At 35.7% G+C, this 19,541-nt stretch overlaps 1 protein-coding gene across 16 annotated transcripts in view; it reads right to left on the bottom strand.

Annotated features, from left to right (window-relative positions):
• PBRM1 (polybromo 1) overlaps positions 1–19,541 on the bottom strand; it is a 120,342-nt gene that overhangs the window by 68,844 nt on the left and 31,957 nt on the right. For 9 of the 16 annotated variants that reach the window (XM_045530020.1, XM_045530016.1, XM_045530021.1 and 6 more), the window contains exons 10-15: positions 18,784–18,879; positions 18,063–18,154; positions 12,198–12,411; positions 5,725–5,866; positions 4,493–4,590; positions 2,362–2,406 (exon numbers count right to left, since the gene is read on the bottom strand). In XM_045530020.1, coding sequence (XP_045385976.1) covers positions 2,362–2,406; positions 4,493–4,590; positions 5,725–5,866; positions 12,198–12,411; positions 18,063–18,154; positions 18,784–18,879 — 687 coding nt within the window. The remainder of the gene's footprint in view (positions 1–2,361; positions 2,407–4,492; positions 4,591–5,724; positions 5,867–12,197; positions 12,412–18,062; positions 18,155–18,783; positions 18,880–19,541) is intronic. The other 7 variants (XM_045530028.1, XM_045530029.1, XM_045530027.1 and 4 more) reach the window with 1 other exon arrangement.

Below are 19,541 nucleotides of genomic sequence, written 5' to 3'. Positions count from 1 at the left end.
CTTGAGGGAGTTCAAAACTAAGGGTATTCATCATTGTGCACTAAAGGGGCCATGCTTAAAGGGACAACAATTCAGATCATAGACATTGCTATAATAAATATACAATTTTATAGAAGATGGGCCACAAAGGGTCCTGTGGTAACAAAATAAGCATTTTAAAGCAATTTTCCAATACATGAAAGTCAAATAAATGTCTTGAGAAATGGGTTCTTTATCTCATTTGCACAAAGATTATAAGCTAGTAGAGGCTCTGTTCTGAGTCTAATTTTCCAGGACCACCACCAACCTCCAGAACCCAACCCAACCCAACCCAACCTAAAACACTGCACAGTCACTTTCTGCTACCCTTATCTTATTACTAAGTTCTAGAGGATTTCCACAGCCCTTCTAGATGTGATTTTCCTTTCAATGTTTCATGCCACAGTGTTAGTCCTGGCCCTCATACTTCGTGGCCAACCATTTTCTCAAATGTCCTTATCATTATTCCTCTGAAGCTACTACTTATTATTATATATATCCATTTGCATACATACACACAAAATTCTTATAGTTATAATAGCTACCACTTCTATCATGTGCTAAATACTATGTACTCATTTAATCCCCAAACTCTGAGAATCAGGTACAATTATTATCCCAATTTTGCAGATGTAAAAATTGAGGCTTAGAGAAATCAAATGAATAACTAAGGCCACAAAGTGAATAATCAGAACTGACACTCGAATCAGCTGATAATCATCATGTAGCTTTTATCATGTCCCTTGATAAGTTGGTGCTTATAAAGAGCCTCTTTAAATTCAGCCCTGTTCACAGGCTGCCAGGTCTCCCAGCATTTAGCTCCCTGGCCTTGGAGCTTCAGTGGTACTTGTTATTAAGCTCAGTAAACACAAAAGTTCTTTCTTTTACAAGGTTTGCTATATTTCATTTTCAAATCTTTAAGAGATAAAACCTTTTCATTCATGTTTTCCAATGAGTCTTCCCAGACTGGTAACATCTGACTAAAAACAAAATGACATCTACTGAGTCCTTATGTCAACAGGCACTATACTTCCAGAAAATAATCAGAGCTACATTTATTGAGTACTCACTGCATCCAGTCCTAAAGGCTTTACATATATTAACCAAATGCATTCTCATAGCAATCCTATGTAGGTACTGTCATCAACTCCTTTTTCAGATGAAGGTGAAATGAGGCTTAGATCACAGAGCTAATAAGAACAGCTGGGATTTGAACTTGGGCAGTTAGGCTCTAAAGCTTGGGGTTGTAACACTACCCCATGATGCCTCCAATTTCTGTTTCTATTACCACTTATAGTTAGTGCCAGACACTATGAATGATACATAAAAGAATACAATCCATGTTCTTTTCGCTAAATTTACTGTCTCAGAAAACTTTTCTTATGGAAAATATTAGAAGATGACAATGATAACGTAGTCATTTTATAGAGTGGATTACATAGGGTAGCAACATGTAGGTAATTTAAGACCTTAATTTTCAAGGAAACGCATGGTGGGGAAACAATCTTAAAGTTATCTGGGCAATCATACAACATTTCTATATAACTACATAGTTGTGTACCTTATGCAATTATTTTACTACATTGTTTCCATATAATTTCATTTGTTTTTAAACTGCCTCTTTCCCTGGCCAATAAGTTCCTGGTAGGTAGAAGAAATTACTGAATGTTCTCCTTTATGACCTGTAAGAGCAGAGTCTAGTGTTCCATAAGTAACTGATACTTTGTGAACATCAGATGGCAAATGTGAAAACAAAAATACTATACAATTATTACAAGCACTATGGCATGACAACTCATAGGTTGTTTTGAAAATAAGTAACATGCAAAAGAATGGATTCTTTTTAAAAAAAGACGAGGATAAGATCAGAGACTGAGTAAATGTATGCATGCTGGTGAAGCACTAACCCAATGCATAGTGACCACATGCACTGACATCACTTGGACTGTCAATGTTGATTCTGATCCCTCCACCCCCTCCAATCAGTAAAAGCCATCCCTGAAAGGGAATCAGCATCCGCCAGTCCCTGGTCACTGGCAATGCCACCTTCTACCTGTTGCTACAGAAGCATAGCCACAATGATTAGTGAGGGGGTTTTCTGTCCCGGCAAAGCTAGCAACAAAGTAAGGATACTCATGAACATATCTAGGCTAACTAATTCTGAATTTATTTTACTAACTAGACTTCTAAACTGCACTGCTTTCTTTATTCATAAAATAAACTGGCACCCAGATACTTTTTTTATATGCTTGAGGCTTCACTTTTCACCTAATCAGTACTGACCATGCCACAGAAAAGTTATACTTTTAAAAGAATGTTTATGCATAAAAAAGGACTGCACACCTGGATAGCCTCCTGAGACCCAACATCTCACTGTCATGAGTGTTCCTGGGAAAGCAGAAACAAACATTACATGTGAAGAGAAACAAAACAAGCAACATTGGAGGGTATAAACCAAATATGGTTGAGAAAAAAGAGAATTATTCAGTCCAAAGGCTAAAAGATAAATAATACCTGGAACATTTCAACACAGAAGACAGAAGGTGGATATTTGGGTGTAGGGTAGGGGGAAAAGAATGCATTCCCAGAATGAAGAGAACATACCCACATTTAATTTTTCTCACACTCTTTGGTATTAAAAAAATAAAGCAAAAGTAGAATCATACAAAATACTTAGGAGTCAAGTGGCACTTGGAAAACCTGGCCCTGACTTCTATGGCCAAGCTTAGCTCAACCTAGGCTGCTGTTTGCCTGACTTCTGGAGAGGTCTATTTCTTGTTACCAAAACCTCTTAACTACCTTCCACAAGGCTCATCATGTTAATTCCTTTGTCATAGTCTGAAGTATAGGAATTAATTCTCTCAATCTTTTAACATCCACTCATGGCTGCATTTCAAACCCAGGTTTATTCTTTTATTACTTTAGAGGGATGGTTTATATTTGTTCTTCTCTTATTTGTGTTCTCCCCTTCATTGTATAAAACACTTCCTAGGAAAACTGTTCATAAAGACTTTTTGTCTGAAGTGGAATTTTATTACTTCAAGAACATAAAGCTCAGTTTTCTTTTTACAGGAGGTTTTAGGGCACTAACTTTCATTTAATCTACTTGAGTGTCCCACAAACTATAAGCCACAGAGATACATAATTTTAAAGATATGGCCTGGGCTAATGCTTCCTTGGAATTGTTTTCTTAACATTCAATTAATTTAAGATCTCTCTTTTCATCCAGTGTTGGCACTAATTGTACCATCACTTTTGCCTCCATTACCTTCTTTTGCCTGAGAAGTTTTAATCTTTGATTGGTGACTGATCTGGAAAACACAGGTGATGCTGTAGTAGTAATATAATTACACTCAAAGATGTTCTTGATTTGATGTCTCTGATCTGGTTTCATACTTTTCCTCCGTTGTCCCTGGTATAACAAGGAATTAAGAACTTGGAAGGATGAAATTCATAGGCCAATAATGGAGGAGACTCACATCTCAGGGTACACCAATCAATTTAGTTATCATGACAAAGTTATTTTCAATGCTAAAAAATTCTCCCAATGCTATTTATAAGAGGGAAAGATAGGACAGCCTCTCTTTTCTAAACGACTTTTTAAAATCTGATCTTAGTGGATTGCTTAATGCATGTACAGAACTGTCAAGAGTTACTAATGACTTCATTCAATTTTGAATCTGTCATGTCCTGCTATTAGTGATTAGCTTATTCCTTGTTTAAGGTATTCTCTCTGTTTTGACAGTTGCTACAAAGATGGTAAGACAGTTATGCTTGAGGAAGAATACAGTGTACTACAATGATCAGGCCAGAGAAACTCCGAGTGGAAGACGTAGACAAAAGAAATGTTCTTGCATGATTCCTTACAGGAGCCCAACTTCAGAATTTCATAGTAAGATCCCCTTCCACAAAACCCGTGAGAGGAATAAAGAGTTAGGGAAGTTGAGAGACAGGCTAGAGAGGAAAAAAACCCAAATATCTAGCTTAACATTCCATGAGCTATAAGAACAATCTGATATTCTTAAAATGGCATATAAAGATCAGGTTAACACAAACAAAGGAGTAAGAGCAATGACTAACTTCACTGAGGTGGTAGTACAGAATTTCTCCTTACTTTTCTTAATTCATATTTCATTTTTATAATTCACCATGTGGAAATTACCTAAATTAGATTAAGAGGCACTCTTCAAATGCCACATTAAAAAAAATAACCTGGACGGCAAAAAGAATAACATGTTTTGCCAAGCTACATATGTAGTTGTCATTTTCATCTGTGTCCTCTAAAAGCAATATGGTATTTGTACAAAAAAGTTAATCATCCACTTTACAAATGAATTGTAAAAGAAGAAATCAAATATTTAAAGCTTATAATAGAATTCATACTTGATAGCTTAAAAAAAGCCATTTGTCTGTACTTATCTAAAACAATATAAACAGGAACTGAGATGTCTCCAGCTTTGAGAAGAGTATATACCTTTTTCTTTTGGCACTACCAGTATCAGAGGTGGCTGAAGAGATCATGCTGTCTCCATCCTCAATGTCATCTCTCCTGGCAAGCTCTTTCTTCTTTGCCTAAAACAGAGCAGATCTCAGGAGTCAAGCTCATTCTGCTGAATACTCCTATGAATATATGAACGTTAAAGAGCTACACATATCCAATTCACTCAGAAAGGTAAACCACGTGTAGGATGCACAAAATTAGAGTCATTAAACATTTTCAATAACCCAATTTAACAAAAGCCTGCGTGTCAAAAAAGTACATTAAAAAAGTGGATCTAGAGACTTGAGGAATCAATGCTAGCTAGAGTATTTAAGACTACAAAGGGTGCCGAGTGGTTAAAAGCACTAAGGCAAGGTGTAGGGGTATCTTGCTCTGGTGGCCATATTTAAGTACTCCCGGCTTCTAAGGGGCAGTGTAGTTAAGAATAAAGTTTATTGTGAGAAGTGAAAGAAGATCTACCTTTCAACACATACATTTTGAAAGACCTCTGCCAAATGGAGCTGAAAGTCCAAGCAGAGCAGGCTTAGGGAATATATACATGGAGTACTGAAAAGGTAATACTTGAAAGTCATAGCACTAAGGATCACAGTGTTGATCACACAAAATGAAGACTCTGTGGGTGATCTAAAATTGGCTTTGTTGCTTCCTTGCTCTGAGATTGTCTTTCCAGAAAGATTCTACCAAAAACTGTCACACAGACCCAATTTCTATTTCATACCTACCTTTTTGTCTTAAAATCCCTAGATGACCCTCAGATGTCCTGCAAGGGGTTCTCTCAGAGGTGATCTGTTACATCATGAACACATGAACACTATACAATGATTAATTAGCTTTCAGAGGTCCTTTCTGTTAGGACTAGCCCTACTTTAACAGAAACAAAGTCTAGAACCAAAGGAGTAAAACCTAAATGATGGAATATCATCTGTGAATACAGGGTAACTTTCTGAAAATCCTAAAATTATCCCCCAGGGACAAATCCCTGCTTCCTCCTCTCAGAAAGCTAACCCTGTCTAAACCATTATTTCTACTGTATATTGCCCTGACAACTCTAAAAAAATATTCAGCAGTACTTACGGTTGAAATGAATGATGTGATATTGCTGGCAGGCAGGGGGACGGGAAATCACACTTCAAAAGAATGCACTCAAAACGTGAAATTATTTTAATCGTTCATACAATAAACTTAGCAAAATCAAGAGATCATACCTGCATAACTTGCTGTAATTTTAGAACTCTCTTGTAGATGGCTGAATTTGGAACATTATAGCGTTTGGCATTTTCAAACATTAAATTCAGATCACACTCCAAATGATCTAAAGTTTCATATTCTTGGTTCTTCAGCTTTGTTCTGTGAAAGACAAACATAGGCTAGAATTTTCCATTATGAAAATTATGAAAACATTCTTCCTGAAAGTCCAGTGTAAAAATTTTGACAAGCACTAGATGGTATCTTTACTAGGGATACTGATTAGAAACTTCAAAATGACTTTCAAGATACAAAGGAGGTAAAAAGCGTCATTACATCTAAGCAATATGAAAGTGTACTTGAAAATCCAAAAGAATAAGCTAAAACACTATAAGAATAAGAGGACCCTATAAAGCGGTCAATTACAAAGCAGATATACTAGGAAAAACCCTGATGGAATAATCCTGTTAGTGCTTAATAAGCAAACCTTAGGAAGGGACAAAAATTAAGGAGGTTTTAAAGCTACCTCAATGAAGAATCACAGTGACCTATCCATTTCTGAAAAGAAGAAGCCATTCTAGTTCATGGAGGTTAAAGAAAAGAGGAAGTACTGACAACACCATGAAGAAGCACTTAGAATAATTTATTTATCTCCAGGGAGACACATATGGACAGCGAAGAGTGGTCTTACAATGGTAAATAAGAGGTAGATATGTCAGAGTCTAATCACTACTATTCCCCCAGTATAAACATTTATAATGAATTAAGACAGTTTAAAATTAGGGTTTTTACTTATTTTACTTAAAAGACTTAAGAATTTAGATATCTCTCTTAGAAACTACCACTATTGCTAGTACCAGCCCTCATAAAGCCCTAATGTACTTTGTACAAAGTAAAGAGTCATTACTTGCTATAACGCTATATGGATTTAGACAGGATAGACTTTTAAATCCTTCAATTGCAGCATGTGCATGCTAACCATCAAAATCACAAAAACAGGCTGGGCACAGTGGCTCACGTCTGTAATCTTAGCAATGAGGGAGGCCAAGGCAAGAGGATCACTTGAGGCCAGGAGTTCAAAACCAGCCTGAGCAAGAGTGAGACCCCATCTTTGCAAAAAACAGAAAAATTAGCTGGGTGTGGTGGTGCATGCCTGTAGTTCTAGCTACTTGGGAGGCTGAGGCAGGAGTATCACTTGAGCCCAGGAGTTAGAAGTTTCAGTGAGGTATGATGGACACTACTGTCTAGCCTGAGCAACAGAAAGAGACTATCTCAAAGAAAAAAACAAATCACAAAAACAGTATTAAGTGAACAATATGTGCAAATAGCTTCATAGAATGAATGTACAGTATAAACTTTTCTCTTAGAATGGCATCATCCATTCTGTATGCAAAGTTTTACTTAAAATTTACCAAAATTGCCAGGAATAGTGGCTCATGCCTATAATCCTAGCACTCCTGAGGTGCTGAGGGAGGCTGAGGTGGAAGGATTGCTTAAGCTCAGGAGTTCGAGACCAGCCTGAGCAAGAGTGAGACCCCATCTCTACTAAAAATAGAAAAAATTAGCCAGGTGTTGTGATATGCACCTGTAGTCTCAACTACTTGGGAGGCTGAGGCAGGCAGATCCCTTGAGCCCAGGAGTTTCAGGTTGCGGTGAGCTGTGATGACACCACTGTACTGTACCTAGGGCGACAGAATAAGACTCTGTCTCAAAAAAAAAAAAAAAATCCAAAATCATATTCAGACACTTTGTAGTCCTTAAAGACATAAGAATATTAAAGAACATCTCTGGGCTGAAGCAAAAAACAACTTAGCACAAATTCATCTCTCAGTACTAGCTATGTAGCTAGCACCTAGAGTTTAAATTCAGCCTCCTGTCAACTCAAAGGGAAAAGTGCTAAGTGTTCTCAACACCCAAAAAGAACACAAAATTCAAACTTGTAAACGATAACAATAATAAACCTACAGATATTTACCACACTAATGTAGCAGGGGGAACAAGGATAGCAGTAGCAGGGAGAGGGAAGGGAAAAATGGAAAATAAGACATGGGTTGACAAACCCCAGCACAGCAGAAGGTAGTATATAGAGCCTACACTATGTAGCTCCTGCTCACGTATCCATTTTTGTTGCTTTGGGGGACACTATTTTCCTTCTGCTAACAATCTTCCTAGAACTATGCTGTACAATAAATACAGGAGCCAGTAGCCATATGTGGCTATTTAAATTAAAATTAAACAAAATTTAAAATCTAAGTCCTTAGGTGCACAAGCCACATTTCAAGTGCTCAAAAGACACACGTAACTAGTGGCTATCATATTGGACAATGTAGATAATAAAACATTTCCACAATTGCAGAAAGTTCTATTGAATAGCACTACCCTAGAGTTCCTTCTTGCTCTGCATAGTACAAGGAAGGGGCCCCTGGCACAGCAATGCTACTGTCAGGCACCACTTATTCAGTGTCCTTGGAAGGGAGTAGTACCAGACATTCTAAAAGCTGACTGTTCAGAAATTTTGAGTGCTACCAGCTAGGCCTCAATCACTTACCTATAACAAATTTTAAAAGGGGTGGGGGGAGGTACAAGGTATAGAACTATGGGACTTAACAAAGCAAAGTTTATACTGGCAAATTCCAACTTGGAAGAAGGTAGTGGGCAGGGGACTGAGTTGGCTGAGGATTTAATTTGTCTTCTTTTGAACTAAACTACTGTAATTGGACTATTTGAATTTTAAAAAAAGAATGAAAGAGAAAAGAAATCAAGAACAAAAATTATTCAATTAAAAGGGAACCTCTCAACATACACAAGACTGCCACCATCTTTTCCAAGGCAAAGAATATAAAAGACAAATATCTAATCTACTTATTTAATGAATGTCAACCTTAATTTCTGTGTTATTTTAATAGGGCCAAGTAAACCAATTTTCTATATTCTACTTGTATACAAGACTTCCAAAGTTTAGATTAAATAACAGCACCACAAATCTTACTGCTCAAATGCTGAAAAAAAAAGTTACAAATTTGAAAGCATGAAACATACATTGTTAGCCACTCTTATTTCCCAGAATCCTGCAAGTACAAGAATTTGTACTATTACTGGCTGGGTGTGGTGGCTCACGCCTATAATCCTAGCACTCTGGGAGGCCGAGGCAGGAGGATCGCTCAAGGTCAGGAGTCTGAGACCAGCCTCAGCAAGAGCGAGACACCATCTCTACTAAAAATAGAAAGAAATTAGCTGGACAAATAAAAATATAGAAAAATTTAGCTGGGCATGGTGGTGCATGCCTGTAATCCCAGCTACTCAGGAGGCTGAGGCAGAAGGATTGCTTGAGCCCAGGAGTTTGAGGTTGCTGTAAGCTAGGCTGATGCCACAGCACTCTAGCCCAGACAATAGAGTGAGACTCTGTCTCAAAAAAAAAAAAAGAAAAAAAAGACTTTGTACTATTACTATTTGTAAGCTTAGTTATCTGCCATGAAGACCAGCTTATCATTACCTTGCCCAGTTATTTTTATCTGCTTCTTGACTCTATCTGGGTATATTGCTACAAAATACTGTATTTTATATTACTTATTTCCTATTGTTTTTTTAGTTTATTTTTAACTTAAATAAACAAGAGGATACAGCTGGGCCAATTAAGCTCTTTGTTTTTCTGTTCTTTACACACAGGAACCTAAGAAATTTTTATTGATTTCCTGAAAGCACTACAAAAAATATCTTTGAAAATTTATAAGATGTAAGAAAGGAGCTTGAAATGTATAGGTAATATCAAGATTCATACAGATTGATTAAAAGATGGAACACAAACCAAATCATTTTAAACATACTCACTCAATTTGATTACAACTTGGGATTTTCAGTTAACTTTTTTGAAAGTATCTATTCTTTAGAATGTTTTGAATTTTTGGGAATACTAGTCACCTGTTCTCAATTTTTTATATTAGGTCAGATTGACTTAAAAATGAGTTAAAAGCCCCATGAATTTTGTATCTGTCTAGAAAACACGGTTTGACTTTCACAGATGTCATAGACAGCCCAAGTATACTCTCCAGTATATCATTGATTTTTTTAGCTGTAACAGAATAGATAAAAAGTAAACTTGATATTGGAGAAGTCTTGGCAGAAAATGAGCATTGAAGAAAAGGCTCCCCCCACTCCAATTTTATTGTGGTAAAATACAAGTTAATGAAAAATTTACCATCTTGACCATTTTTAAGTGTACAGTTCAGCAGTATTAAATACATCCATAATGTTGTGCAACCATCATGACCATCAATATTCGGAGCTCTTCTCATCTTGTAAGACTGAAACTCTGTACCCATGAAATAGTAACTCCCTATTCCCCCTGCTCCCAGCTCCAGGCAACCACCATTCTACCGTCTGTCTCCATGATTTCTGGCTACTCCAAGTAGTACCTCATACAAGCAGAATCATACAGTATTTATCTTTTTGTGATTGGGTTATTTTACTTAGTATAATGTCCTCAAGGTTCATCCGTGTTATAGTATGTCAGAATTTCCTTCCTTTTTAAGGCTGAAAAACATTCCATTTTATGTATACACATTTTGCTTCTCCATTCATCTCTTGATCAATGGATACTTGAATTGCTTCCATGTTTTACCTATTGTGAATAATGCTGCTGTGAACATAGGTTTACAAATACCTCTTTGAGACCCTGCTTTCAATTCTTTTGGGTATATACTCGAAGTGGAATTGCTGGATCATATGGTAATTCTATGTTTAATTTTTTTTAGCAACTACCATAATGTTTTCCACAGCAGCTATACCATTTTACATTCCACACACACAAGGATTCCAATTTCTCCACATCCTCCCCAACATTTGTTGTTTTCTGTTTTTTGAAAGTAACCATCCTAATGGGTGTGAAGTGGTATCTCACTATAGTTTTGATTTGCATTTCCCTAATAATTAGTGATGTTTACCATCTTTTCATGTGCTTATTAGCCAGTCAATTGCACATTTTCTTTGAATAAATGTCCATTTATCCAAAATGTCCTTTGCCTAGTTTTGAATTTTTTTTTTTTTTTGTGGTTGAGATTTCATACTATTTTTAATGACACTATGATGGTTTAAGTATTTTGTCTGGCTGAATTTCCAGTGGTCACTTTAACATCTTCTAAACAGAAAAAGGAAGCCAAGATGAACCATCTTTCAGGTATGGTTTCAGTTAATGAATTCTCTAAGAACTGACTCTGCTTATCGTAGGGGTTTAATTACAAATACAGAATTTAAATACAGATTAATTGTCATAATTAAAATATTAATGAGAGGTGGAACTAACTAAAAATCTTCTGCATAGCAAAAGAAATAATCAAAAGAGTAAGACAACTTATGGGATGGAAGAAAACATTTGCAAACCTGGTTTCCAACAAAGGACTAAATCTAGAATATACAAGGAAGTCAAATTCAGAAAGAAAAGAAACAAACAACTCCCTTAAAAAGTGGGCAAATAATATAAACAGGCATTTTTCAAAAGAAGATATACAAATGGCCAATAAACATGAAAAAAATGCTCACCATCACTAATCATCAGGGAAATGCAAATTAAAACCACAATGAGATACCATCTTACTCCAATTGGAAGGGCCATTTAAAAAGGCAAAAACCAATACATGTTGGGATGGATGCTTAAAAAGGGAACACTTATACACTGTTGGTGGGAATGTAAATTAGTACAACTTCTATGGGATTAGTATGGAGAATTCTCAAAGAACTAAAAGTAGTTCTACCGTTCGATCCTGCAATCTCACTACTATCTACCCAGAGGAAAAGAAATCATTATATCAAAAAGATACCCGTTTATCACAGCACAACTCACAATCACAAAGATATGGAATCAACCTAAGTACCTGCCCATCCAATGATGAGTGGATCAAGAAAATGTGGTGTGTGTATACACCATGGAGTACTACTCAGCGATAAGAAAGAATGAAAGAATGGCTTTTGCAGCAACTTGGATGGAACTGGAGGCCATTATACTATGTAACCTAGGAAAAGAAAAATAAATGCCACATATTTTCACTTGTATTGATAAGTGGGAGTCTACAAGGGCACACAGAGTGGTATAATGGACACTGGAGACTCAAAAGGGGGAAGGATAAGAGGGGGTGAGGGATGAAAAATTACCTATGGGGTACAATGGACAATACTTGGGTGATCAAAAGCCCAGACTCCACCACTAAATAATATATACATGTAATGGAATTCAATTTGTACCCCCAAACCTATTAAAATAAAAAATGAATGAATTAATTAAATGATATGAACTTCTAGAAAAGGCAAAAAATATTAACGAAAGGTATAGGCAGAAAGATATATGTACTTTTCTCAGATATAAGACAAATGAACAGTTAAAATTTGATGTAAAAAGCATTTTTGCCTTTAATATTCTTATCCATTTTAGGGAGGAATATGTATATGCAGGCTCAACCACAAGAAAAGAGATTTATACTGAGTAATGTAGAAGACATCTTACCTGATCTGTTGAAGTGATATGGGCATTTTAATTTGCTGATAATAATCAGGGTATTTTTTCTTTGAAGGCAAATGGAAAAAAGGTTCAGCTATTAGCTGCCCTTGGTTATTCCGACAGCTCCTAACTGTGTCATAAAGCTGATAAAAAGGATTTGAAACATCCATAAAGGAAGTGATGCTCTCTGCTTCTGACTCTCCCTCTTCATAACGTGCAGCTGGGAAGACCAAAAAAAGGCATATATATATAAGGAGAAGAAAGAAATAAAGAAAGAACCATACTTTAAAGTTCTTTTAACAACCTTCCAGATTGAGCTATATATGTTTGAGAATTATGTTAAAATAGTCTTTAACCTTCATTAAAGATCATGTCAAAAATGCTTAATATAATTGCATATTTAAGGAAATATTACATAGAAATAGAATGTTAAATAGCAAAAGTTACACTTGTTTAAAAAGTTGCAAAATATTTTCTTTTTAAATGTGCTTTTTTCAGAGACTCTTTACTATGCTTGGCCAAAAGGAGCAAGTAGCCATTCAGAGATTTCAGAACTGAAGCAGTTAGCATGAAATTTATGATAGCATGAATTTAGATTGGGCTGAAACTATCAGACGTGATTTAGCCTTATGTCTTTGTGACTTTGCCCCACTGATCTATAACATCCCAGAGGAATGATATATTTCCTTACTGAGTAAATTCTAGGTAGAAGATAATCATAAAAACACCAAAACAAATGAAACATGTAATCATTTTTAAAGAAATGAAAAATATATTGGTCATTTCCCTGAATTCATAGACCTGTATCAGGACCATAATTTAAATTCTTCTTGGTGGATTGGAATAACCATAATTGTTATGTACTTCCAGGTAGGAACAATAATCATTTATTAAGTATTTAGATATGTGTTAAGAGCTTCATAATTATCAGAGTCAAGTAATCCTAACACCACCACACAAGATAGGTACTGTTATTTCTTTCTCAAATGAGAAAACTGGGCATACAAGGTTAATAATTTACACAAGATCAGTCACCCTGTAAAATAGCCAGAGAGGACTTGGATCCACAGTCATGGAGCTAGAAACAGATAAGGATTTCAAAGTAGTCTTTTCTGACTCCACTATCTCTGATGTTTTCCATAAAAAGCTTACACATCTTTTGTTGGATATGTACCTAGATACATATTTTGTTGCTACTGTAAACTATTATCTTTTTTAAAATTACATTTTCTTTTTGTGGCCATTTCCAGAAATGAAATGGATTTTTTTACAATGATCTTATAATCTAGCACCTTATTATTTTTATTAGTTTAATAATTTATCTATAGAGTCTTTTGAGTACAAAACTAAAACACAACCTATCAACTGTAATTCTTATCCATCTTTCTTCTTTTCCAATCCTGTACTTTCATTGTTGTCACTGTAGGCTGGGTAGTACTTTGATTAATGAGGTAACAGCATTCTTATCTTGTTTCTGTTGGTAAAGAGAATAGTGCTAACTCTTCTCCATTAAAAATGGAGATACTCTTTATCAAGTTAGGAAAGATCTATTTCTAGTTTGCCAAGAATTTTTATCATGAATGGGAACCGAAGCATTTATCAAATGCATTTGCTGAGTCAATCATACGGTTTTACTCCTTTAATCTGCTAATGTGGTGAATACTACTTTTTAATGTTTTCTAATACTGAACCAACCTAGTATTCCTCGAATAAACCCAACTGTGTAATCATATAGTGTCTTTTCTATATACTGCTAGATACATTGTGCTTATATTTTGTTTGATTTTGACATCTAGGTTATATCAGATTCACAGAAGGAATTGGAAAGCTCCTTTTCTACTCTGCAGGAGTTTCTACAAAATTCTGTTCCTCAAATGTTTGGCCTAGTATTTTCTATATGGGGAGATTTTTAACTGATAATTTAATTTCTTTAATGATTTCTATGACTAATGAGCCCTTTTATTCCTGAATCAGTTTTAGACATTTATTATTTTCTAGGAGTTTGTTCATCTAAATTTTAAAATTTATTTGCATAAAGCTATTCGTACATTCTCTTTTTAATCTCTGTATGTTCCTTCCTTCCCCCCAGTATTGTTTATTTTTACCTTCTGTTTCTTTCTTGATAATATCAGACTTGCTTATTTTATTAAGAGTTTTAACAGAATAACTTTTTATTTAATATATTATTAGTTGATGTCTTAGCTGTAATGTGGTCAGAAACATGGTCTGTATAATAATCCTTCACATTTGTTGAAATTTGTTTTTAAGGCTAAGTGCATGGTCAGTTTTTATAAATGTGAGCCTGGGAAGAACATGTACTCTAATTATAGAATATATGTATAGTATATCAAACTTGTGGTAGGTGGAATAAGGGCCATGAAAACATATTTATGTCTTTAATCCACAGAACCTGTGAATGTTACCTTACATGGTAAAAGGGACTTGTCAGATATGATTAAGTCAAAAATATTGACTTAAAGCTGAATTAATCTCTGGATCATGTGGGTGGGCACTAAATGTAATCACAATCACAAGGGTCCAGGCAAGAACTTCAAAGAAGGAAGATGGACTAACAGATTCAGAGGTTGGAGTGCTGTGTTTTAAAGATGGAGGAAGGGGCCAGGAGCCAAGGGATACAAGTAGCCTCTAGAAGCTAGAAAAGGCAAGGAAACAGCTTCTTCCCTAGAACATGCAGAAGGAACATTAGCCTGCTGACACCTTGATTTTAGACTTCTGACCTCCTGAACTGTAAAAGAGTAAGTTTGCATTGTTTTAAGCCACTAAGTCTTTGGTAATTTGTTTCGGCAGCAATAGGAAAGACACTTACTGACGAAGAAGTGTGTTCAAACCTCAGTCTTCATTGGTATTCTGTCTGCTTATCTAACAATTGAGGGAAGGGGGCTCCCACTCACAGTGTAGTGTTTTCAATTTCTCGGTAAAGTTCCATCTTCTTGTTTTACATATTTTGAGCTCTTTTGGAATTTATCTTCCTGATAAAATAAACCTTTTACCATTATGACATGAATCCTTTTTATCTTTGTAATGATCTCTGGAAGTCCATCTTATTGGAAGTCAATGTAGCTACTCTTTGGTTATTTGCTTGGTATATCTTCTTTCCATCCTTTTAAATTCAACTCTCCGATTTTTTATATTTAAGATATGTCTCTTGTAACCAGAATATAATCTAATTTTTTAAAAATCCAATCTGAAATTGTCTTAATTGGCAAATTTAGGCCATTAATACTGATGTAATTTCTAACATAATTTTTAGGCTTGTTTCCTTCATTTTTATGTTTTCTACTTATCCCACCCTTTCCGTTTCTTTTTGTTGCCTTGTCTTATTTTTGCTGGTGGAGTAAGGACTGAAGGTTTTATCTTTTTTTTTTTTTTTGAGACAGCATCTTGCTTTGTTGCCTGGGCTAGAGTGAGTGCCGTGGCATTAGCCTAGCTCACAGCAACCTCAAACTCCTGGGCTTAAGTGATCCTACTGCCTCAGCCTCCCCAGTAGCTGGGACTATAGGCATGTGCCACCATGCCCGGCTAATTTTTGCTATATATATTTTAGCTGGCCAGATAATTTCTTTCTATTTTTTTTAGTAGAGACGGGGTCTCGCTCTTGCTCAGGCTGGTCTCGAACTCCTGACCTTGAGCGATCCACCCGCCTCGGCCTCCCAGAGTGCTAGGATTACAGGCGTGAGCCACCGCGCCCGGCCGGTTTTATCTGTTTCTCTTATTCTATCCCCCACTCTACATATCTGTTCTTATAGTGACTGCCACTAGGTGCTCCATCTTCCTCCACATACACCCAGGTTTACCTCTAAAATGAATCACCTTAAAAAACCAGGTGACATCTTCTGAATTCTTATGCCTGCTGTCTATGGGCTCTTCCCTGTTGCTCTAACATCATCAGTTATCCCTTCTTTGCTATTTTCACTGTACCTATCCCCTAAGTTGTTTCCATGGGAAGAAAGGAGAAAGCAAAATACATTAGAATCTTGACTAGATTAAAAATAAACAGGTTCTGAATGACAGCCTGAGGGATCTACTACAAACAAAGTTGGTTGGCATCCACTTTGTTTTCTTACAGCTGAGTTAACTACATAAGAATCCTCCTGTTATAAATGTACTAGACATTAGATGAAAAATATGCAATAAATGGTTTTTAAGAATCTTATAAATGGTGTGGTTTTCCTTTAATATGTTATGCTACCATAAAGCTAATGAAGTAATAAAATTAGAAGAAAATCTAAACATAAAGTGTGTGTCACTTTTACAATCAGTGAAAAACAAAGCTAATACATGAGTGGATTAATAAAATGTGGTATATGTATACCATGGAGTTACTACTCAGCCACAAAAAACAATGGTTATCTAGCACCTCTCATATTATCCTGGATAGAGCTGGAGCACATTCTACTAAGTATCACAAGAATGGAAAAACAAGCACCACATGTACTCACTATAAAATTGGCATTAACTGATCAACATTTATGTGCACATATAGTAGTAACATTCACTGAGTGTCAGGCAGGTGGGAAGGAGGTGGAAGAGATGGGTATATTCACATTTAATGGGTGTGGTGCACACTATCTGGGTGATGGACACGCTTGAAGCTCTGACTCAGGTGGGGCAAAGGCAATATATGTAACCTAAACATTTGTACCCCCGTAATATGCTGAAATAAAAATTAAAAAAAGAAAACAAAAAAAATAAATTTTTGTGTGTGTGTGGAGACAGAGTCTTACTCTGGCACCCTGGCTAGAGTACAATGGCATTGTCATAGCTCACTGCAACCTCCAACTCTTGGGCTCAAGCGATTTTCCTGCCTCAGCCTCCCAAGTACCTGGGACTACAGGCGCCCAGCTAATTTTTCTATTTTTAGTAGGGACAGGGTCTCACTCTCGCTCAAGCTGGTGTTGAACTCCAGAGCTCAAGCAATCCTCCTACAGCGCTAAGATTACAGGTGTGAGCCATCATGCCTGGCCTCAAAAAGATAAATTTTCTTTCAGTTTTGATAAGACCAGGCCCAAGTAAAAAACAAAACAAAAACAAAAACAAAAAAAAAAAAACAAAAAACCACTGAATAATTCTGTAGGTAAGTGTGTTGAAAATTAAATTTATTCCTAATAGGCCATAGTGATTATCAAATTTCTATAGATTTAAAAATACTTCAAAAATAATTATTTTAATAATTCAATTCAAAAGTAAGATACAATTAGAGAAATCTGTTGTGTTATATTTGATTACAAAATTGAAAGATACGCCAGAATAATTTAATAAAATAAATTTTACCTCTACACAAAAATATCTGCAGTAAAAGTAAAAATATTTACACTTAAAAGAAAGACAATGAAATCAAATATACCTCTACTGCTACCCTTTAGGTTCCTATTTTTAACAAATTGTATTCTCTTACATTGATTTCTAGTGCCCAATATCCTTTGTTGGACTTGTTTAAATAACCATTTACCACACTGCTCTGATTATAATTTATATCTATCTTTAAATCATAAGCTCTAGCCAAGAAGAAATTGGAGCCTACTGAAAATATAAGCCAACAGTCTGAAAATCTAACATGGTATGGATTTCCTTTTGAGATTTCCTAACGGTTTCACCAGTACTATTTATCATTATAGGTTTTAAACCAGGATCTGCTAGGTTATTGCTTGTTTTTATAGAAGTATATATCTACCCAGATATGAGCTTTAACACAAAATAAAGCAATAAGCTAAAGTATAATCAAATGCTACAAAATAATGGCATGTACTCTGAACTCCAAGAAACTCCAGGCTGGACCAAAGTCACTCTAATTTCCCTTAGCCAAAAGGATCCACTGAGCAGGCATGTAACTAGTCACAACCTAATGCCTACCAGCTAAAGCAGCATCCTCTTCACTTTCTGAGCCATACTGAAGTGCCATGGTAATTGCTGATAAACGACCCCCTTGGACTGCTCTTTTATTACTACAAAGAAAAACAAGCAATTAGCAGATAGGAAAAGATGTTTTAAAAATTAGGCTACTTTACAGGAAATAGGAACTGTTAACAAAGCATTAATATAAAAGTAAAATAATTTCCATTCAACTGCCTCCTCAGTTTATCTCTGTACTTCTTAATATTCCTCATAATCAATCTTAGCCAAGAAAGTAATTTTTTTCTTTCAGAAAAGAGGGAGTGGCAATAGAAAGCCTAGAGTAGGCTACTTGCAATTTGCTTTTTACTTAATTGTAGCACTATACCTTATTTCATGGAAAATAAAAATTGAGTCACAGTTGCTGATAATTCTAAGATGCTCATATTTTACAATGACACAAATTCTACTATGAACATAAAACCTATTAGTAGTTAACCCCACATTTTATTGATAACTAACATTAAACACTACCTGAAAAACAATGCTTCAGCATTGTCTAAGAGGTGATGTAAGTCTACTATAGCACCTCAACCTTTTAAATAAAAAATTTGATAACAAATTCTCATAATAATCCAACTATACTCAACAATATACTTTCAAGATAGCTATCAGTCAAACACTAGTATGCCTATCTTCATAAGCACAGGTCAGCTCTCAGACTAAACACTCTTTCTCTCACCGGTAATACTTGCTACTGGGATTTCTCTCTTCACCAAGGCTGCCTTTACTGTGTGAAGGACCTGTCAGCCTGGCTGTAGCCAAATTCGATGAAGTCCTATCCAGAGAAAAGATTAAAAGGCTCAGAAACTTGATAGCTGAAATCAGAATGCTGGACAAACAAAAAAAAAAGGACAACTATTTTCTTTTCTAAATAGAAATGCCAACTAAAGTACGAGGGCTGTCGGGAAAGTATCCAGCCATTGTTAATACATATTTTTCATATTAAAATGGCTGGACACTTTCCAGACAGCCCTCGTATTTCTGAGCATCCACTATGCAGCAGACTCTGCTCCAGGACCTGGGGACTCTGCAGAAGAGAACAGACTAGGGCTGACCTAGACAGTTTATGATCACTGCAGTGACCAGAGGACCTGGTATTGAAACAAATGTCAGGGCTAAGAGAAACCTTTGAAAGTAGTCACCCAACAGTCCCATTTCAGGTAGGAAGAAACTAAGACTTGTTCAAAACCACAGTACTAGTACAAGGAAAAGCCAGGATGAGACTTTAGATTTCCTGACTGAATACCTGGCTAAATACCCTTACTGCAAATATGAATATATACTCTTGTATATTATATACAAATACCATAATACTCCATACATATTCACTATGTATGATATATATGTAGAATATATGTTACATACATATATAGTTATATTTGTATAAAGCAATAAAAGTATATAGTGGTGTTAAGTCTTAAAAATATTTCTTTTTAA

This window comes from Lemur catta, chromosome 18, assembly GCF_020740605.2.
Source record: "Lemur catta isolate mLemCat1 chromosome 18, mLemCat1.pri, whole genome shotgun sequence".
Classification (NCBI taxonomy): domain Eukaryota; kingdom Metazoa; phylum Chordata; class Mammalia; order Primates; family Lemuridae; genus Lemur; species Lemur catta.
The sequence above is the reverse complement of the archived record's forward strand: the minus strand, read 5'-3'. Positions and strand labels throughout refer to the sequence as shown.